The sequence below is a fragment of the Opisthorchis viverrini genome (assembly GCF_000715545.1).
Source record: "Opisthorchis viverrini unplaced genomic scaffold opera_v5_94, whole genome shotgun sequence".
Lineage (NCBI taxonomy): Eukaryota > Metazoa > Platyhelminthes > Trematoda > Opisthorchiida > Opisthorchiidae > Opisthorchis > Opisthorchis viverrini.
This window is the reverse complement of record NW_008751751.1, coordinates 1,328,317-1,351,133: the sequence shown is the minus strand read 5'-3', so window position 1 is coordinate 1,351,133 and position 22,817 is coordinate 1,328,317. Positions and strand designations below refer to the sequence as shown.

The window sequence follows — 22,817 nt, the reverse complement described above, 5'->3', positions numbered from 1 at the left end:
TATATATATATATATATATATATATATATATAAGCAACCCTGTCCCCTCCCATCTTCGGCTGGTCCATTAGGACTAATGCAAATACATCTACATTCCTAAATAGACTAGATAAACGCAAATTTAACTCAGTCGCGTATTTCCCAGTAATAGGGCGCTTTGCGCAATTCCATGTTCCTATCACTCATTTGAAAGTCCTGCTCTTGTCCTGGCGGAATTATTTTGACGAGTTTAAAATAGGTTCTCGGTCTTGCTGCGATTTGAGCCCTGGGTATTCGAAAAGCGGTGCAAACCTGTTACCACTGTGCCATTAGTGAATGCTGGACGCAGCTGCATTATCGCATCTGGGCCGGCGAACGTGTGATTTTTTTGCTCAGCACCTAGGGTGTACATTCCTAATGAGCCCGGATAAGAGGACTGTCTCGCTAGAACAGTTGTACCCTAACATCAATAGGACCGTGCGAATGAACGTAGTGTGAATGGAGAAGCAAGTGGTGAGGCCGGTGGTAACGTTACGGGCATACGCAAAGAAATGTATGAGAAACGGGGTCGGTGAATTTTATGTGTTTAATTTGATACTTCAGTATCACCTGAATGCAGTAGGGCTCACAACACTCGTACTATACCAGTGGTTGCTCGGGGATAATTGTATTTGGTTCTCAGTCATTTAACATTTCCTTCACTCTATTGTGCTCACCGCAGTGTTTTGCTGGCATTGAAGTGCACAGTGTAATATTGCAATATGCCTTCCTGGATATTGTTCTGTCAGCAACATCGTTACTATGGCGATAAAAATTGGAACGCGTTTGAGAAGTTGTAACAAAGGAAGGAAAATGCATGCATTTCTTTTGCTCATCACTGAAGTCTTACGACAATTATTAGTTGCTGTTTTTCTCCCAAGGAGTTTGCGTGCCCGCACTAAATTAGGAGAAAACATTTGTTTACCTCTAAATTTCATCGTTTTTTACCGTGCATACACTCGCTCTGCAAATATTGGGCTTGTAGCTGGGAATGTGTAATATATGTGAAATATCTTCCCGGATTACGTAAATCTCATTTGCTCCTCTTCGTTTTAGGCACGGCAGTGGTTATTAGAAAAAAATTACTGCTGCTTTTTACGCAGGGTATTCATTGTGTCTTTCCGGCAAGGTAATTAAAGAAACTCTACAGAGAGTCGAGTCATTTTTTATAACATTGTTACTGTACTGTTGTACATTGGAAATACTGCAACGGCCACATCATGCGAAACTCACTTTATATCAAACTTCCTTTTGGCGACCATGAGATTCGATAGGTACATATCTGTTCAAAGTTATTTTCCGATCCCTAGCATGTTGCCACAAGCCATCTGAGCATGCAGAACGGGAGTCATAGCTACTAGAGGGGACTGGCAGTCTTGTGATGCAGTTGACAATTCGTAAACCACTTAACCATGTCTTTTCCGAGAACTTGCCGTACTTCTCATAGTGCGACTTTTCAACACGAGATTCTTTGTTTTATGGGACAGGAATCCCTCTTCTCTCGCCCCTACTAATTCTCTGTGTTCTTATTCGAACATCGATCCACACCGGAGTTTCAGATGCGAGGATGATTCGTTATAGTTTGCACCTTCCCATTAATTCAGTATTTTCATTCCACAAGCTGTTACTTTTCACTTTTGTGTGCTTTATCCTACTCTCCATCTCGCCTTTTGCAGCACCAGTACCACAACCAGATTGAAGCCAATTTGGAGCGAATTCAGCGAAAAATGGCCATATTACTGAATGAGAAAATGGGTAGCATTTTGGAGGGAAATCTGGTTAAGCTGGCTCGATATGACGTCAACTCCTTGCTTTCATCTGTTCTGTCACTGACGGTATGTCCACATTCTTCTACAAGAAATCGGTGTTATTTAGGTCTTAGTAACCGACTCCAATGTGTTTTGCTCACCAGTAACATATTGGATTCCCTCTTAGGCATACCTCTTTTGTCCACTTTCCATTTGTAAATCAGCCCATTTTTCTGTCAGTTTTTTCTACCGACAAATTTTAACAATTGCTTGTTGACTTTTCTTGTCGAACATCACCAAACTGAGATTTTATTTTCTCATCGCCCGTAAAAACGAACATACTTATTGTTGTAAGTACACAGAATCCGAGTAGGTCGTGGGCCACAGTGGTTTCAGTCACTAGCGCTCCAGTGGTTAGAGCGCGCATTTACTGACCGGAAGGTCCCGGCCTCTGCATCTCCACTTCTGCCTAAGCAACCTGGCAGTATCTCAGCCCTTGTGCTTTCTCCGGGTGGCATGGCAGCTAGGCACCGGAATGGTGTTGCAGCCTAATGCCTTTTTTTCAGCGCCTTAAATCACATGAATTCATTCGAAGAAGCTCCGGCTCTCAAGGAGGAGCAAACCACAACAAAGCTAACCCTGGTGACATAGCAAGATCAATTGTCAGCAGAAACAGTTCCCCAATAACAAAACGCATTTGTTTGCGAAGAAACTAACGAGACCTGTGACATACATTCCTTTGCATACCAATTTCGTTTTCAAGGAGGACCCAGTTGAATCCTGACTGAAACTGTCGTTCATCATATATCCTTCTTCAACTCAATGTGCTGCACCAGGCCAGCTCATGTTTTAGTTTGTACGGTAGGTCAGTATCCCAATACTCTTAAAGGTAGAGCTTCTAGCAACCTTGTGAGTAGTGTGTTGCATCCATCCTAGCGAAAGATTTACTTCCTACTCAATTCGTAGACGCAGCGTGGAGTTTCGTCATCACGCCAGACTTTTCAATGATCACTTTTTCGGAAAATAATCGGCGGTGTTATAAAAAAAAGTTGATCTGTACGTGTAACTCAACCGCTTCCTTGTCTAAACTCTTAGGTAAACGTCACATGAGTAGCGTTGACATATTAGATGGTATACGTTTGTTGTTTGAGTTTATATAATGTGTTCTGCTACGCCGAAGTTGTCTCGCGTCATTTCTGCGGTGAAAATTGTGGATCACTATGGAGTCGGGATTAAATCTTCACCCTCCCGCAATCTTGTCTCCTTGAAGTTTCTCCATTGTTTATACGCCACGTGAATGAAATCGTGCTAAACGCATCCTTCTAATGACCAGGGGCTGAGTTCTAACTTGTAGCTCCCCCAATATCCGCTCTGGCAAATATTTGTTTCCTGTGCGTGCTAGAACTCATTGTTTCATTCCGTTAGAACACTTTGACTCTTTGAAGGTTCCTAAACCAGGAATTTTTGTAATGCTCATCAGCTCCGCTTTATTCTCCGAATACTTCACACCGATCAATAGGAATCTGCTCATTGACAACCATTCCCATGCAAATCGGATGCTTGATGTCGATTCAGTGAGTAGACAATCTATGGGTGTAGTTTGTGCATAACCAATAATTTCTCGCCCAAGTCTGGAAAGCGGCGTAGTGATGTGCAGAGCCCTATATTTTTCTCTACGATAATGTTTCACTTTCGTCCTCCCCTTATCCAATGATCTCAGAAACCTAGTGACGAAGGAGGAAAAGCCTATGTAGAATTTCTGCGTGCCAACCTGGAACAGATGCGACAAAAGGTTTCTGATGAGCTGTATATTCTCTCATTCATGGAGGTATGTTCCTGTTTTACCGTGAATATGAAAAAAATTTGATCTCTGTCATGCACGTAGTGATGTGCAGAGCCCTATATTTTTCTCTACGATAATGTTTCACTTTCGTCCTCCCCTTATCCAATGATCTCAGAAACCTAGTGACGAAGGAGGAAAAGCCTATGTAGAATTTCTGCGTGCCAACCTGGAACAGATGCGACAAAAGGTTTCTGATGAGCTGTATATTCTCTCATTCATGGAGGTATGTTCCTGTTTTACCGTGAATATGAAAAAAATTTGATCTCCTGTCATGCACTACTGATATGCAATATTGACTTAGGAAAAAGATGTCCTGTACATACATCCATGTCACCACTGTTGACTTTCCGGGGATATTGATTTTTCGGTTATCGTCTTTCTGCCTGCATTTTGGCAAATGGTAGTTGGTCCGTTCTCTGTTGGACAGAACCCGAAATAAATTCCATCTAACCTCATTATTCAGTTCTCTCACTAGAACAAACCTGGTCATCCCTCACTGTGTGATAGTTATGGTGATGTTCCAGCAGATTTTGGTGACCCGCTCAATCACGTAAAAATGGAACTCTGTTATCGGGGAGGACATAAAACACCTTTATCGCCCTCATCTCACTCTTCTTCTCCACATTTTTCCCATAAGTTCACCCAACGCTCTGACACACCCGCACTTCCCAGCCTATACTACCAGTCATTGATACGTGTCTGCCTAGTGGATTTTTTTTCAGGTGGCATGCTAATCACTACACCGACACTATTTTCTCCACTCTATCCATTGCGTCAGTCGTTTTTAGTTGCTCTCATAAGTTATCAAATATCATGCAGCTAATCAATGGTGGTTTTTCGTTTGACTTTTTCCTTATTTCTCGCTTTTCCAGTCAATTTTATGGAGTATTTTCCAAGGTGCTGAAGTCTCCTAAGCAGACATTTACTTAATTACGTTCTGCTAGCGTTCTTATGTAGAAATAAATTTTTTCAGGAGTTCTGACACGTCGTTCCTGCGTTGGCTGTCCACCATCCAAAAACTCGCCTACTTTATCTGAACATAAACGTCGCTTAGTTTTAGTCAGTATTAGTTGTAATGTGAAATTCCCCGGGCAAAGTGGGCAGTGACATGTTCATCAGAAGACGTTTTAGTGTTGTGGACTTAATCGACTACACGCAAAACTACTTTCCATGACAACTTTGGGAAAACTCGGCGGACAGCCGCTGTTACTTAGCTCTGAGACCTCCAATAGACTATCGATGTTATTCAAACTTGGCTACTGTCACAAGCTGAAGTGTTACTCACCGCAACAACCAATGTCATGGCTCTGTAGTTTTGCGCGGCTCCTTCGATTCAGAGCTCGTGAGTTCAACCTGGCATATCTCTACGGTTGTGGTCTACGCTGCGCCATGTTTGCGAATAGTCTAGGAGCGCCTGTAGATTACGTACCTGAAGAATGCAACCAACACGACCAGTAAACTTGAAAGGGATTAGCACATGATATCAGCACCTTATTTACGCCAGCGTCCATGTGATAATCCTTCCAGTCACCGTGCAACTCAGCCTAATCTCGGTAGCTCTGTTAGAAGCCCCAATCTGTTGACGCCAACGCTAAGAACCTCAATCATTCAGGATCCTGAATAAGGAAAAAATAGTTGCTATGGTTTTTTACGTCTTAACAGAGGGCTTGTAAATAAGGCTGAAAAGTGCAAGTGTTGTTACACGAAGTGCAACTATAAAGTCGATATGTCATCACTGGCTGCAAAAATCTGCCCATCCTATTATCTGTTGAACGCATCCACCCATTTTGTAGACCGGATAGTTATCTGGCTGCCCAGAAGCTCCATGACGGTATACGACAAAACTGTTGTTCGACGACAAGAAGTATTCTACAATACAGTTAATGTCATTTTTTAGTATTTCTCATAGTGGCGATCCTTTACCCTCAGCATGCCTTAGCAGCACTGTCCTGCTGAGTTAGTTGCAAATCTACTGGGCCTTGTGATCTTGCGCAGCGTACTGAGGAGGGTTATTCCGCCATCACCGTGCATCGAAAGGACACATTTTGAACTACTTCTACACATTCATGCATATTTTGTATTTTGCGTGAGTTTAAGTGTTTTTAAGTCTATGGACGGTATTCTTGCTTTCTGGTGGAAGTCCTAGAAACTGGTTGAACTTGTACTGTTTGGTCTGGAAATCTCATACCAGTATTCTAATTTTGTGCTTAAGCTAAGAACAAACGATTGAATCTTTTTTGTTGAGTCTGCAAAGAGCCTTCTACTGTAGTTTTGTTTATCTTGCTAGATCTTTGCCATTGGAAGTTACAGCACTAAAAAATTGAGTCAAATATCGGAGAAATATCAAATCTGAATTCAATGTACAGTTTTCCTCGACCGGCCAGTTGTCCTATACAACCCATGATAGAAATCGAAGCAAGCTGGTTTTGATTGTTCAAACAGCTGTCAAACTCGTAGATCTGGTTTTCCTTGCATGTTTCTCTCGTCCTCAATTGGCCGGTTGAGATAATTCTGTCGTCCTTACTAGCATGGTCTCCATTTATGAATGCTTTAATGTGGGGTTGAGACGACTCTAAGGAGAGGAGGCGTTGTTCAGCCCGTGGATAACAACCTTCTCGTCAAGCCCCAAATTTTACTGATTTTGCTACACCTAGAATCAAAATTTCGCACCGTATCATTTCATGTAGACTACTGGAACGTTCTAACGGCGATATGAACCGAACTCTTGAAGGACTCCTATCGCTATTGCTTCCGGCAGTGTTGTTCTCACCCACAGGCCTTCTGACCAGTTTCATTCACTACACCTAAGGAGAATAGTTAGAGTTGTCGTTTTGCTGCAGCCGGAAAACTGGTTTGTAAGTGCCAACATTCTGTGTACTAGATTTCATAAATAATAATGTGGACGTGTCTATCTGAATCTCAATCTGGAAGCATAATCCTAAATTATTTCGACTGGAATGCTGAAGGTGTGCGAGCGCGTGTTGAAATGGCAACATTTAACCATCAGCATCTTATGGTTTTTCCCATGATAAGCGAAAGTAGTGAAGCTATCCCTATACGTTGGTCATTTGTATTTTCCATAGACAACAGCGTTATGCAAGACTGACGTGGAAACGATCACTATTGGTTGCTTTTGAGCCATTAAACTGTTTGCTTTGTACAGACGTAATACACTACTCATAAGGTTTTACCTGGAACCCAGCTGAATCTTTCGGATGTTTACTTCGCTCCTATTCTGCCCATGATGTTCTCCATTCGATCGTCAGCTTCTAGAAGAGTTGCCGTCTGTTACACACTATGCCTAGATTTGCGCGTTAGTTTGCGCAATGCATTGTGAATTCTTCATTGGTTTTATGCACATTGTCCTTCTCAATCCGAAATTTTCTTAGGGGGCCTAAATTCTGTATACCGTTCTCCCTTAACCTAGCAGAATCTGTGGCGCGACTTGCCGCACATCCTCTCGTAGCTAGTTTCAGTGGCTCACCGTAAAGAACAATAAACTAGCCTATCTAGCTGAGTGGTATCCTGAAGTATTCTACCCCGGAAAACCATTTTTTTAGACACGACAGCAAATTTTCTCCTTCCGCATGACTTGTTCTTAACAGCATGCATCCAGAACAGCTGCTATTTACGTACGCTTCAAGTTTCCGCTTGCGGATCTCGATCTGAGTATTTATCGTTTGCTAATCGTCTGAGAACCATTCATTCTCCCTCTCTCTTGCATTTGGTCTCTATTAAGTCCCGAAAGCTTTTAGTATCGTACTCAAATTTATGCTCATCACGTGCTTTCTATTTCTACACTTGAGCGTCGGGAATTTCTTCTAGCCATCTTCCAATTTTCTTTTCCGAATCCCGAAAACGATTTTGAAAGTCAGGGAAAATAGTCTGCCTATTTCTTCCTTTTTACTTCGCAATCTGTCTTTCCCGAATTGTTCAGCGCATCGCGGGAGTTAAGCTGCACAGATCCAATTGTTTTTCGGAAATGATTACTTTTGAAGACTTAATTTTTGATGACTGGTGGAGTATTCCATCGGGATGATTATGTAAGGTGACTTTACAGCATACATAATTTTCTACGTCTACTTGAAAAGGGTGAAGGTTGTGGAGTCACTTACTGGGCGTCTGCACTCAGGGGCTTGAACATGATAACTTCCATTGAGTTGTAGTTAAGGCCTGGTTATGTTCAGACTTTTGTGTTCTGTAGATAAACTAGCCGTCGGACGTGAACTGGATTTGACCAGACAATTTTTCGAAACCGCTGCCGTTAGCACCTGCGCCAGAGCGCGCGTACAAACTGCCACTTCCATACTCGCAAGGATCGAGTCGGATGTTGTCAGACTAGACAAACTGAGAAATTGCGTGTGCCTCTCGAGGTTTCATTTTCAGACCCGGGCCACTATAAGCCGTATAGCTCGCGTGTAGCGGGAGGTGTAAATGTAGTTTTTTTGCGCAAGACCAGAAGTCGTAAGCTTGTTGGTTCGCTTAACTCTTGCGAACAAAAGAGAAAATTTTAGTCGTGAGTAACCAAACAAGAAGAGAATTAACATATGAGGACTGAATCATGCTAATTGTGTCTTGAGGCATCCTATGAGGACGCACTCGTCTCGGTAGATGGTGCTTCGACCTGCTTATCACATGACCGAGCGGCCGAGTGCTTTTGGCCGCATAACCAAATACCCGTTTTTGATCACCTTGTTACGAGTTCGTTGACGCCATCCTACACCAGCAAAGCTTCTAAGGCATCGCTGGTTTAAAACGTGAAGACGCCTCATATTAACTCCATGTCTTGCGGTCATACAGCACAGCCCTTACTGTAGCATCGTACAGTGATTCGTCTTTTTCACGCCATAAGTGATGCAAATTGGGAAACCGTCTTCAGGTCCGTGAGACTCGTGCACAACCTTCACCAAACACAGTTCCGTCAGAGCTCATGCAACTACCGAGGTATGTAACATTCTACTTAGCCTCCGGTGGTTTTAGTTGACTTCCGAGGGTATGTTTAGAGACTGCACCGTATGAAGCACGTCTTTACACTTTGGAGTTGCAAGGCACATGTCGAAAGATGGTCAGTTTATTCAACTGAACTTGTACTTGGCCTTCGTCTTCAAAAATACTCATGTCATTCTCACTAGCAACGATGTGAAAACCAGGGTTTACGAGACCTTCTAGCGCCCGCCTAATTTTTTATCGATGTCGAAGTTTGCCGAGAACGTAGAGAGTGTAAATTCTTACTGGTTACCACCTATTGTAAGAAGGCTTCCAGGGAACTCACCATACACTTACACCCAAGAGTACGTGAATATGGGGACCGGATTATGTTCACAAACTTCCTTGACATTCCCTCTTAAGTAAGTATGGTTAGGGATATTGATCGATTGGCAAAATCGAATTCATTCCCTCCCCCACTCACACTTTTTTTCTCACTTTAGGACTAAATATAACTAAACTTTGTGGTTGTACGTCAATGAAGCATCAACACTAGAGTTTCTGTCATTGATGATGATGATGAGTGTGATGAGTTCAGCTGTTTTTTGTTCTTTGCTTGCTCTTATCAGTCGACCATTGTATATTTGCAGTGTTCCAACTGTTTGTCTGTGATGCTGGTGGTGTTAGGAGATTTAGGAATTTCAATGGGGGTTTCTTCCTGAAAGTGAAGCCAATCTGGACGGCTGTTTCGTCCTTATTCCGAATCATCAGCAGTACGCATCTCACAAAACTAAGAGAATTTCCAATCTGCGACTTTCCGGCCATTGCTTGATCACTCATCCGTTTGGACACCAGTGGTTGACCAGCAATGTGGTTAACTCGCACTTAGACAGGATACAGCACCGCTCATCATTCAACCATGAGATCCACATCACGTGGTCACACCTGTTGACTGGCTCCTCGAGTGAGGACTTCCCATATGGAATTTTCACTCATCCATAACCACATGGTGCAGGACCATTGGTCTTAGTTGTCTGATTTCAAAACCATACCGACGCACCTTTTGCTTCCTTTTGAAGCACGCCACAAAAATGCATGAGTGCTTTTGAAGTCCTCTTAACCTGGCAAAGTTGTGCGCATGTTCTCTAAACGTAGCCACAACTTACTGCGGATTTCTAGGCATGACTCACCCAGCAACTACTGAAAGCAGTCAATTCTCGGTGAAAGTTCGGGGCTAATAACTTCTGGGTTTTCAAATTACAGCAGGAACTCAAATAGGAGTACATATTTTTGTCTTTGAAACAACACAAATATATATAAATCAGGACGATGGCGGGTAGCCAGTTCATTGACACCGTGGAGAGGAGAGGGATCGATAACATGTCAAGTCACGATTTCACCTACTCGGTCATCCAGGCGTGTTATGCGCTGAATTCGTCTCTCGCTGATAGGTCAAACATTTAAATCGGAGTTATTTTACTTCGATCCAGCGGTGTTCAGCATCGAGGTTCCGAGTGGCTACACTTCTCTTGTAAACACCGCAAATTTAGACTAATTCGAACCACCTAAGGATAACTTTTACTCGTGAACAAGATCTTTCACTATCCAGTTTCGCAGTTTTTTAACCTTTTGAATCAACCCGTTCGTGTTGGTAACTAATTCGTTGGTTCGAGCTTTGGGTAGCCTGCTTGATTGGTAGACGCAAAACATTAGGTGTCTGTTCATTTGCCAGGTTTGAAGCAGCTGGTTGTCGCCAGCTGATTGTATACCGATGGCTGCTGAAAAGATGGTGCCCAAACGTGGTTGAACCAAAGCGAACACTATATCTTTCGACTTGAGTGCGACGCTTTTATTTACAAACCAAAGGTGTATTGCAGGTTCATCTCAGGATTCTTTTATGTTGCGGATTTTCGCTTCGGTGTTTGCTCCTAGTGGAAATATGGAATCTTACGTCGACTCATGTGCACCATTCGCTAGTTCTCTGGAAGAAGGGTTGGTACCAGAGGATTGGAAATGCGGGATAATAGCCCCCATATTCAAAGGAGGTATCAGAACGTGTGCATCTAACTACAGACCTGTCACTCTTCTCCCAGTAATATCAAAAGTAATGGAACGAATTATAGCAGAAGCCCTGAAATCGCACCTTGAAATTCACTCCTTGTTGAGCGATAAACAACACGGATTTCGACAGAATCGTTCTTGTTTATCCAATCTCCTCGTGACACTCGATGACTGGACACGAGCAGTCGATGCGGGAGTTACTGTACATGCCTGTTACTTGGATATATCCAAAGCCTTTGATCGAGTCGATCACAGTATCCTTCTTAGGAAACTTGAAATGTATGGCGTGACGGGAAATCTGTTGAGCTGGCTGAAAGACTATTTGGAAGAGCTACCCCTTCCCATACAAACTGGGATCCAATGAACTGGAGTGGGTGGCTGAGGAAAAAGACCTCGGCGTCTGGATTTCTAGCAACCTGAAGCCGAGTAAACACTGTCTATCAGTATATCGCAAGACCTCGGCACTGCTCGGGATGCTTAGGAGAATATTTTATCGTTTTACGCCTGAAATTCTCCATATTATCATGAACACGTATATTCGGCCGACAATGGAATACGCGATCCAAGCCTGGTCTCCATGGCTGCAAAAGGATACACAACTGCTAGAGCGTATCTACCACCGCGCGACCAAGCTGGTCATTGGCCTCCGAAACGTTCCCTACAGTGAAAGGCTACGTAAACTCGATTTGTTTGATTTAACTTATCGGCGTATACGAGGAGACCTCATCCTGATGTTCAAGATAATAGACACCCCTAATCACTCTTTAAAACATTTGTTCACAGTTAATTTGGCCCGACAGACCCGACGGAATCCATTGGCCGTTGACATTCCATGTTCCCGCATTAACTGTCGGCGCTACTTTTTTTCAGTCCGCGTATCCCTCACGTGGAACAAACTACCAACATCTGTTGTGGATTGTGGTAACCTCGAGACTTTCAAACATTCGCTTGACGAATACATAAGATCTCACCCAACTTCCCTCATCAACATTTGAGATGCAGATTACAAACAATAGAACATATATGTCATATCATTCCGTTTATCTGTGTACATACACAACACCAATATCCTTTGGTCATTGTAAAGCAAAATGCTTTTTAGACCAATATAACCTTGATTTACCATTATAGACTGTCAATTGTCACCATTGAGCATGCTCTCAAAAAGCCTCTGGAGTGGTCCGTGAGCTTCATATTCTGTGAAAAACTAAAGCGAACTCATCTGACTTTGTTTTAAGCGTTACCTCCTTTAGATGAAGCACACATCTTGACCGTTTAAGAAACCACATCTTGATTAAACCGCTAACGAATGTCCACCTCATTATGAGCAGACTTAGAACCTGAAGTTTGCGCTAAAGGAGAGACCTTGGACGTTTTCTCTCAGTGTCCCTCCATTTAACCAATGAGATAGGTGGAGATAGTTCAGCGGTTGAGGCGCAAACTTACAGACCGGAAGTTCCAGGGTTCGAACCCAACCCCGGCATCTCGGATGTGGCTGCCTAGGCTAAGGCGATTTGACAATTCCTCAGTCCTCGTGGTTTTCCTCAACTGGCATGGCGGCCATGCACCGAAATGTTGCTACAACTGAGCAGTCATTACTTTTTATTTATATAACGAATGAAAAGGCAATACCACTCTGCATAGGATAGTCAAAATTGGTGTACCCGGTGAGGCCTTCTCAGTCACTACTTTTTGTCACTCATCTGTGAATGGTTGAGCTAGATATAGCTCAGTAATTAGGGCGCAAGTTTACTGACCGGAAGGTCCGTGTTTCGAACCGAACCTCTGCATCCCAGCTGCTCCTTTCTAGACCTGAGTAACCGTACTTTCCTCAGCTCTCGGGCTCCCTTCGGATGGTATCGCAGCTGGTTGCCGTAATGGTGTTACGATAAAAAGACTACTTTTGTTTTTGAATGACTCCCATCAACCACCCTCCCCCTCCTCGTTCTATCCCATTCAGACTTGGTACATGACTCAGACAAGAATGATAAACGATTGGTTGATTGAACGGAAAGGAAATGCTCTCAGCGCCTATCAATTCACTTGTCTGTCCACCATCGTCAAGGTGAGTCCTCCCACAACGTCTCTCTAATAATACTATACTAGACATTTTTTCGGTTAGCGGTAATTTTTTATCTGAATTATACACGCGTCTGAGTTTACTGAATCGGTAGTTTTGTAGATCGACACAACCTCTTCACCTACAGTTTACGGGGCGCAACATGAACCGCCCGTTTTCCTAATGATCTCCACCCCCTCGTAACTTAGGACGTCCAAATTCCGGACACGCGTCTCCTGAAGCAGTAACTCATAGAATGTTCACGACCTCTTTTTCCCTTATAATAAACCTATCGAACATCGTGCTTGGCGCGCTCTAAATTTCAAGCTCACAACGTCGAACGACAGGAGAAAACTAGTGGCCTCAACGGTTTTCGACATGCCGTTACACCATTTCAGTGCACAAATGCCATTGTGCTTAGGCAACAGAACTCAAATGGTCTAGCTTGGACTCCGATCACAAGCTTCCCAGCAATTGCCTCGTGCCCCACCTGAATTTTCTTTTTCTTATGTTAATTAGTTAAGAGACACTAGCTCACGCACGTTGTCATGCTCATTGTATCTTTGAAAAAACTGACGATGACAGGCAAACTCTCTTTGAGCTTTAACTAGCATTTTTGACAAACGGTAGCTTCTCTCATATATATGAATAGAGGTAGGACATCTTGTCCAACCCAATTCTTAGTATTCCGCAAATTTTCCGTTATCTCAAGACATATAGCTTGCTCGATTTTCAGGATAGTCTGTCCTAGCTTCTGCTCCCCTCTCGGATGATTGTTGCGACCGAACATGAAACAAACATACCCATACTGTGCACCTTATTTTCCAATGCCCTGAAACACATCCATTAGTTTTTTTCTCGGGGAACGTCACTCAAGCTGCATTTGACTCAGCCTGTGATTTAGTTGCACTCACATAGTCCCTAGTGATACGTTTCGAGCAGGGCTGTCAGCCTGGTAACTTACGTCCATCGAATTTTCTAAATGATCTGACTCAATGAACGGATGGAACCTCTTATGAATTGCCCACTTTAAGAACATTGTTCTCTGACATTTACCTAACTGTATGAAATTTAGTTGCATCAAAATAGTCGAACTCAACAATATTGTCAAACCCAACCTTATTTAGGAATGACAGGAAGGCGTCAACCATATCTGGCAAAATTGCCCGCTTACCTGTTAGTCACTTATATATTCCCACATCTTATTCCCACCCTCACTCCCTTTTCGGACAATCGCTTATCGATTGTAAGACTAGAGAAGATACTTCTTCCACGAATCGGACTCAATTTGGTTGTGTTGCAACCAAGGGCTTCATTCATTCACTGCTACTTAATTAAAACGGCTCAGCAAAACGGGATGATGCCCTCAGTTGTCAATTCGTTGGCGTTTGGACAATGTTGATTCTGTTTTGTCCTTGTCAATGATTAATGTCTTCTTATTCTGCAGCTTAGAAAAACTACAATCATTTCTTGTTTTTGCTGTTGCTGTTGTTTCGTGAAAAAGTTGATGATGGAGTAAATGATCAGCTGAAACACGAAGCCTTGGCTGTCTTATGTAAAATTTCTGCATAAGTGCACAAATCATTTGAACGTGACTGCTTTAGATCTGTAGGGAAGATGATGATGAGATGCAAACCTTGTGATTTCTGAGTGTTGACAGATATGTTCGGATAGATCGCGAAACAAGACCACAAATCAGCGACACCCAGACAACCGATAACTTTTTTTAAAATTTTATTCGTTCGGTACACCGAGTGCAATTTTGATCCGTTCAAATGCCATTTCCCAATAATGGTTTTCGGACAGTAGCATGCGATGTACTGACATCAACACCGCTACCAGAAACAGCAACATTAGTGTCGACACCGAATCTTCACTGCCATACAACTACTAAGTTTGTCTAATTATATTTCAAGCGTTAGAATTACAAGAAAAGAAAGGATGTGAGATGGGATCCAGTATTGGCCTATGTCAAGCGATCTGAGATACCCCCAAGTGCTCAGTCAGACAACCTGGAAAGAAACTGATAACACGAACGCCATTGACACCGATCAGTCACCGTTTGCAAAGTCTCCAGCCAAGCGCAGGAAGGCCACGGGAACTCCATCCTGCAAGGCGTACTGCACCAACAACACCTAACCTCGTAATCTCTTTCACACTCCTATGCCAAGTCATAACTCCGGATTTTCGCCATTCTGAAGGAGGAATGGAGATCAATACTCGTCTCAGTAGACGGTGTTTCGGCATCCGTGGCACATAGCCGAACCACCGTATTTGATCGTGCTGTACGTTTTCTGCGATCGAGATGCTTGCCGCACAGCCAAATACCCATTTTCTAACTACCTCTATATAAATCCGTTGGTGATGTCCATCAACGTCAACGCTTCTGGGGCATCGGTGGTCAAAATCCTGAGGACACCTCACATCCTCTGTTCACAGAGGCCATGTCTCACAACCACACAACAATACAGCTTTTACCGCAGCCTGATACACGCGCTCTTTGAGACCCGGTGATATGCCTTTTTGAAGCAACAAATGACGTAAACTAGCAAACGTGAACTCTGAGATTCGTGCACCGACTTCATCAGAGCTAATACAACTATCGAGGTATGTAAAATTTTCCACAATCTCCAGTGATTCTCCTTGGATTGTAAGGGAATGTTCGGAGAATGCTCATTCTGAAGCATGACTCCGCACTTTCAAAGTGCAAGGCGCATGCCAAAAGATGGTATGGCGGTAGTAGTTAATTCGACAGTGCTTGTGCTTCGCTTTAGTTATCTGTGTATTCCAAATCGACAAGGCTCTCACCAGCAACAATTTGAACACCGCGGTTTTGAAGACCTTCCAGCGTTCGCCTCATTATTTCACCAATGATGAAATTGAACAAGAATGGAGAGCCTGCACATCCTTGTCGGATATCACTTTTAATAAAGACGCTTTTGGAGAGCCCTTCATACACTTCACGAGCCCAGAAGTATGTGAATATAGGGATCGGAATATATTCACAAATTTCTGGGGTGTACCCTGTTGAGCAAGTGTAGTTAACAGCGCTGACCGATCGACAGAGCCGAACTCATCATTGAAGTCAAGGACCACCGAGATTGTGGGTTGTCTGTACGTGTGGTGTTGTTCTAACAGCTGATGGAATGTGAAGGTATGATCAACGGAGGGTGCGATAGACCTCACTTTCACTAGATTCTCTCATGCACGGTGCCGAACGGACCACATAGAAGCGACTATCAACGAGTATCCAGTCAAGTAGAGACGCTTCCGTTCGTTCGCTTATTACAGCACCTACCCTGGAATATTCAGTTGAAGTGGCCTCTACATCACCAGATTTGCACAGCCGAAACCTGGAAGGGAACGAGGGAGCAGTCAATTCAACCACAGTACTTGTGTCCTGTATCCTTGTTTCTGACAGGCAGCATACACCAAGGCAGAGGAAATCGTGCGTACGGACCTGAGCCACCTGTTGTTCTGCTTCATTCAGTATGTGGACATTAAAGGTGGCTAAGTAGAAGCTGCACCTGTGTGGTGCACGGTGAGCAATACGGTCAGTCCTAGTGCTGGGGCCTGCAGAGAGAGTATTCAAATGTGTATGAGGTTAGAGTAGAAGAAGGAAAACCTAAGGGAAAGCGTCAGAAGGGAGGTATCAGTAATAGCATGTTTTGCTTACCCGCCTTGCTCTATGCAGTGAGTAAGTGACCCGATTCATGGCACCACGCGACGGCTGACGTGGGATGAGAGTTTTGTTAGCTGTAACTATCATCGTTGTACGTGAGCTGAGATACTACCAGGGCACCCAGACCGAGATGGGAGGACGATCAGGGTCTCCAACCAAAGCCTTTGGCTCCAAGGCAGCAGTGTTTGGTGGTAAATTCAAGTGCAGTGAACGCTGAAATGCAAGTGCATTGCCATTCTTATAGAATAAGTCGCTACATATGTTCCAACCCCCGAACCGGAGGACCATGAGACTATTTTGGTCATACTACTAACGATTGACCAAGCTGGCATGAGAGTCTCTCTGAGTGTCAGAGTAACACCACCCGGTATAGCTCAATGGTTCATGGAGGTTAACAAACCGTCACGCCACGGTTAGGCCGATTCTCTTTGTGACGGCAGAAAATGCCTTTTGATAAGATTCTAGACACGATCGGCCGAAACAAATCCTTTAACCCAGTTCTGCTACCCTGCTGAACATAACACACGACCATTTGATGGAAGATTTAGAGGATATGCAACCATTTGCCACTTTTTGGCGACAGTAGCTCGGTCGCGAATTACCATTGCTGTGAACAATCTGGTGCTGGCGTTCGTTATTCAGGCTCTGTTCACACCGATTGAGTTGTGTGGGACCAGTGGCAAATTCGAGGGAATCTTAGTCGACTCCTCTATACTTTCTTTCCAATTGTCCATCCGAGAGTCACTCCTGTAATACCTCACTCTGATCACTTCAAACATGTGCTTCAGTCGCGATGCACATTTTTCTTTCTTCATGGTACGGTCGCCCACGAATTCGGAATTTGCTTGTTTAGTTTCGAACGGTGTTGAACAAAAATTACCGTCCGTCCATTTGTGTAATTCCTTCTATATTGAAACACCACAGCAGTTCACTGCTCCAGGGAAACCACTTTTTCCCCATATTGGCTGCTTTGATAGATTCTTTTTAGGGATCGTGTAGATTTAATCATCACTCCTTTTCGTGCACTTCCGATAGTATCACTTTACAGTGAAGCGAGTTTTGCTAAAGTTCGTTTCGCATGGCTGGAAGTACACCAGGCAGAGCTGGTTGCGAATTGAGAGCACCGATGAAGACGGTGTCAACCATAAATGTTCGTGTTCTGCACCCGCGGTTAGTCGATTCTTAGATAAACTTAGTTTCGTAGGGCTTTTTCTGTGTGAATTGTGCTTAAAAATAGTTTGCATTCGATAAGTCCGTGAGTAGCCTATGATATTCTCCAACATGGATAAAGTCTCAAAATCTGTGACTTGGAGAATCAAGAAAACCCACAACTCATCCGCCCAGAAACACACCTTCTTCCACCACTTCGCATCCGATTCATTATTAGTAAGTTCCGCTTTGTATGCCATTGAATTTGCAAAAATGAACGGTTCTTGCAACTGTTATTATCACGAAGGATTGCCAGGAACACCACCGATTGTTTTAATTCATCCTTTCTTATATATCGTGCTTCCGTATTCTCAAAATGTCTACTGTGTTGTTTCTGCCGCAACAGAAAATGTATGCAGACTTCGAGTTACAAGGAATCAGTCCGGATGCACTCGACACTATGGCTTACAAGACCATTACTCAACGTCTTCAGGTTGGTAGACCTAATTAACCACTCTGTGAGGTTTCCTCTTTCATGCACTTCACTGGTAGTTCGCTTATTTCAGTTTATCCAGTCGTCATACACCACTGAGAAATAATTTTTAGCTTGCATTTTAAAATCACCAAGTTTCACTATGCAATTAGTGTACGGGAATTTAATTAAAGCATGTGCTCCGCATTTTTGAGAGCGAGCGATTGCAAACCTTTAGACTCCTTGCCAACTAGATCAATAAAAATACGCCGTAGGTTCTGTCTTACGTAGCGTAGTTCATGGTCCCGCTATCGAACATCGGTTTTGCCGTTTTCTTCTGAAAGTCTTGAATGCAGAACATGGTTTCATTTGTTTTGCCGTGCTCGGGTACCAGTACGTCTTGTTTAGGGGTCAGTTCAACATCGTTGAAAGGTCATCGGGTATTTTTGTATAAGTATGCTGAGAATACAGGTAGAATGCATTAAACTCACAACCTAACACTTCATCCCATCTAGAAAATTGAAAATTCACCAACCGAGATGACATATGAATCTCCTTCTAGGAAAAGGGGGCTGGAGAAGTCTGCTTACAGAGGTTCCACAAGTTCAAATAAAACAGTTGTTTGCAGAACATAAGATATACTTCAATCACAGCACGCTTTATACTATTATTTCACTCCTCAAAATAATCTCTTCCGCTTAGCAGTCTGTTGCACTGTTGTCTACGCATTATTCGACACTGATGGTTTTAAAATTGACGCCCAGCCGCTCGCCCTCCAGTCCCATTCCCTCGGGTTTACACCTGATTAACGGTGTTCAGCTTACGATGCTCGATGCATAACGCATGTACTCTTATCCATCCTGCTTCAGAGGCTCTCGGTGTAACACGATGTGATACGCATACCCAGAAACACGTCATACCTTCATTCTTGCCAAAAAGTTTTCAACTTATTTCTCCCTTGTCAGTGTGTATTGACTGAATTCATCCTACCCTCGTAGTTGTCCCGTGAAATTAGTTTGATGTTATGCGTACGCTGAACTCCCTTGTGGCTTCGATTGTTTCTCAACAAATCGCGCATCTGGCATATAGTCACTTGTGCGAGGTTGTACCAATCTCTATTAGAATCTTTCCTCTACCTAGAAGGATAATTTTATACTGCGTAAGATTTCTGTTCGAGACCCTTCAGCGGCCACCGGTTGTTAGGTGTCATACGGTGGTCCACCATACCACTTACCTTCTGATCCGTGTGGCTATTCAGACACGTGCTTTGTTCCAGCTTAATATTTGAATACTCCATTTGTACTACGAGGCGCTTTTCAGTGAACTTGATAAAGTTTGAATGTAGTGACGGATTTCTAGCTTCCACTGTCGAACTTCTTTCTGGAAAGCGGAGATGATACGTTGGTTTAGAATTTGTTGGCTAAACCGAATCCTAATTCACAGCTTTTTCCATTGACTACTCGGGTTTTAGTTGTGCTAACGATGGTCCAAACACAACCCATGGATATGTATGTTGGTCTAAGGTGGAAGTTTTCGTTGGTTTCAAATGCGACATACTGTGTGTAATTCTGTCCGTTGATTTTCTTCGATAAAAATGTGATGTAACAGTCATCGTTACATTCTATTTCAGATGGAGGAAACGGCACAGGCGGTTCGCCCCGAATCCTCAACTAGTCCAACGCGTTCCATTCTTGGCGGTATCACTAGCGGTCTGAGTGGTTTGAGCACTGGATTTCCGAGACCAGGTTTTCTTGGGAAAGGTTAATTTGACACGGTTCGCTCACGCGCTGCTTACTTGATATCCTGGGGTGTTGGTGATTCGATCATCTTCTGTTAGAGTTTATCCGGCGGACTAACCGTATATATTTTTTTCATCCTACAGCACCCCCATCACTACCGCATTTCAACATAAATAGATATTCATCGGGTTATGGATCTCCCGCTTTCTCCTCTTCTAAATCTGCTTACGTACAACTGATCATTGAGATTTACGAGCTTACCAACCACCGCTATTTCTACTCAGTTTGTATATTTTCCAAGTCGGATTTAGATGAGTACGTACTGTTTATTGGAAAGCTGATTATGTACATTTCCCAGTGCTTAAGGTATGCCACCTTGAACAGTACAACCTTGAAAAATTTTTAGTCGATCGACTTTGAAGGGGAACCTAGCGCCCTTCTCACAGGGTTGACCGGATATACTGTGATGGTCTTTTGTTTGTCTTGTGATCCTCTGGCGCCATTTCCAATCAGATTTACTTTCGTTTGCTTCACGTGTTGAGTCAGCAATGGGTTGCTGAATCGGACCAATTTTACTCTCGCATAAGTCATCAATCTCCATTGTTTAGTATTGTTTGAATCTTTGCTGTTCACTCGATTGGTTTCCTCGATTTGCTTCTCTCCCATCCAGGTCTCACATAATCGTTTATTCATGGTCTCATGTACAATAGCATGAGGGGTAGTACGATGTATGCAGATTATATAGAAAACTGATTTTATCACATGGTTTTGGGGTTATTTTTCATAACTTTGGGTACTCTGCTGATACTTTCGATCGAGTGGTTATGGCAGATAGAACGCCGACTCTCCTTAAAGAGTACTCAGCCCTCGTTCAGGCTTGCACACTCCGTTATTCCGTGTTTCAAATCTATCGACCTAATTTCACTGCTTTCACGTGGACTTCATCCGGAAAAAACGAACGCGTTTCTTTCCAAAGGTGTCCCATGTATCTTGTTCACGTATTGTTTCAAGCGCTCACGTTACTCCCAGTTATCGCGTTCCTGCCTATCGGATAATCGGCAACGGGTCCTCGATGTAACACTAGGTCAAGCTATGAATGCTATCACATTAGACCTCCACCAGAACACTTCGTCTCCGTCAACAAAGGTCAGGCATTGGTCATTCAGATTCATCCCTCCACCACCCATGAAATAAATTAGTTTCTCACGGTCCAAAATACTTATTGCCGAAATTCCGAGAGTCAACTATGTCACAAGCAGGGTACTGAGAAGACGGGTCTGGTATGGATGATTAATGGAGGAAATTTTCACATGACCAGCTTAAAAAAATAAAGCATAGATCAATGGATGTTATTCTTTGTGCCTGGAGTTCGTTCAGCTGTAGCACCTTTTCGCAACAGGCCACCAGAAGGAAGCACGAGGGATGTGATACTGTCATTTTTCCCAAGCCTAGACAGGGGAAGTTGAGGTCGGGTTCGAACCACGGACCTTCCGGTCAATAAATTCGCGCTCTAATCAGTTGGGTCATCTCGCCCTCTGTTTGGAGTTCACGGCATTTCGTAATCTATCCGCACATCCGAGCAGCACACCCTGTCCAGTAAATACTCGAATCTACCCAAACTGCTTGGTTTGTTCGACAGTATCGTGTAGACCGATAAACTTGCCTGCTATCTTACCGTCAAGAGTTTATCACCTAAAGTTCAAATTGGTAATGTGGTGAAATATTTCCGGTCAAATTTTTCTTATTCTTATTTTCTTATTCTTATTTAGTATACCTATTTTAGTATACCTATCCTGCTGTTCTCTGGTGATGATTATTGTGAGTTCTGGATGATAATAGATCGTCCGTTATGCTCTCTGTCACCATCACGACAACATTCTTCTCGATATCGCGACGAGTGAAACGTGTTGTAATATTTGTGGATGATCCGGTCGCATGCTCGAACGATGGACTAATGCCAGCATGGTGCTGATTGTGATTGCTAGCCATGAATAATCACTGAAATACCGCACTTCCTGTAGCCAGCAGTAAGTAGGTTGACGTAAAATAATCAGGTTCTAAGGTGTATAGTTTTGTTATCCAAAACACTGGGTAGTGGACAGTACTTTAGGCTGCTGAATTAGCTACATACCTGTTCACACCATGATCTGGCACAGAGACGATCCTAAGTTTAGTGACGCTGGTATGAACCAGTTTCCACAACACTACAAGGGAAACATAGTTGTTGGATTGTGCAGTATCAGGAACGAATCAGAAATGAACGAATTCAGCTGTGATAATGACCACACTACTAGCAATACGACAGGTTTTGTTGAGAGGGCCGAATGGGAGAGACTTGTTGCTAAAAGCATCTTTTCTCATCTAACCAGCCAGTATAGTGATGATCATGGCTTTTCTTTGCAATGTTAGACAGTTTTTGTGGAGATGATTCTCTTTGTAGCGGATTACACGCTCGAGACTTCCTGTACTATCAATATACTTAGCTGACTGTTTTATCCACTACGCGGCAAAAGTATTGGTAAGTTCGAATCGATTAGTAAAAAGACCCTAAACTATATTGCAAGGTGTTCCGCTCTACATTGACGACCGAACTGAAATTACTGGAGTTTCGGTATTTTTCATCAAGTATGGACAAGCGGTACTGGCAAATGGCGCTGTGGGTAATTCACACATTCTACAATACCATCAATCTGTCCAACTTTTTGCCGCGTGTACTACTTGTAGTGTGGTTAATCCAACTGCATTATTATTGCTTCCGGAACCGTTGTTCTTCTTCAAGTGGTCTCCTGTGTGATCAGTTCACTTATCGCACGCAACGTCTTGCTTTTCGACTTATCGAATCGGTGGTCATCCTTTTTTGTTCGTTCTCTTGCCAACGTTTGGTTCACACACTATCGTTCCACTAAAACAATAGAAGTATAGGAGCAAACAGCGTACGCAACAGAGGGTGATTGCCAAACACGGATAAAGGTCTCTGAAAATGGGACGTCAGATGTAGCAGATGTATCTCAAAAGATAAAAACTGGCTACGTGGCGCACAACTGGAACGGCGACGTGAGCGCAACCAATCGCATACAAACCATCAGATGAATCGACTTTTATCTGGAAAACTCATGCAAA

At 43.2% G+C, this 22,817-nt stretch overlaps 3 protein-coding genes across 3 annotated transcripts in view; 1 reads left to right on the top strand and 2 right to left on the bottom strand.

Moving 5' to 3' along the window:
- Positions 1 to 1,298, bottom strand: part of T265_05211 (hypothetical protein) — a gene marked incomplete at both ends in the record, with an annotated part of 4,252 nt that extends 2,954 nt beyond the window's left edge. Inside the window, one exon of the mRNA XM_009170155.1 lies at positions 1,252 to 1,298. Coding sequence (XP_009168419.1) covers positions 1,252 to 1,298 — 47 coding nt within the window. The remainder of the gene's footprint in view (positions 1 to 1,251) is intronic.
- Positions 1 to 20,461, top strand: part of T265_05210 (hypothetical protein) — a gene marked incomplete at both ends in the record, with an annotated part of 90,585 nt that extends 70,124 nt beyond the window's left edge. The window contains 8 exons of the mRNA XM_009170154.1: positions 1,695 to 1,853; positions 3,487 to 3,594; positions 3,725 to 3,832; positions 8,489 to 8,553; positions 10,609 to 10,850; positions 12,432 to 12,661; positions 17,893 to 17,979; positions 19,589 to 20,461. Coding sequence (XP_009168418.1) covers positions 1,695 to 1,853; positions 3,487 to 3,594; positions 3,725 to 3,832; positions 8,489 to 8,553; positions 10,609 to 10,850; positions 12,432 to 12,661; positions 17,893 to 17,979; positions 19,589 to 19,723 — 1,134 coding nt within the window. The remainder of the gene's footprint in view (positions 1 to 1,694; positions 1,854 to 3,486; positions 3,595 to 3,724; positions 3,833 to 8,488; positions 8,554 to 10,608; positions 10,851 to 12,431; positions 12,662 to 17,892; positions 17,980 to 19,588) is intronic.
- Positions 20,462 to 21,485: 1,024 nt separating this feature from the next.
- On the bottom strand, positions 21,486 to 21,686 carry T265_05209 (hypothetical protein; the record flags this gene model as incomplete). The annotated part of the gene is made up of 1 exon (XM_009170153.1): positions 21,486 to 21,686. One exon carries the CDS (start codon positions 21,684 to 21,686, stop codon positions 21,486 to 21,488), a length of 201 nt encoding a protein of 66 aa, XP_009168417.1.
- Between the last annotated feature and the right edge of the window lie 1,131 nt (positions 21,687 to 22,817).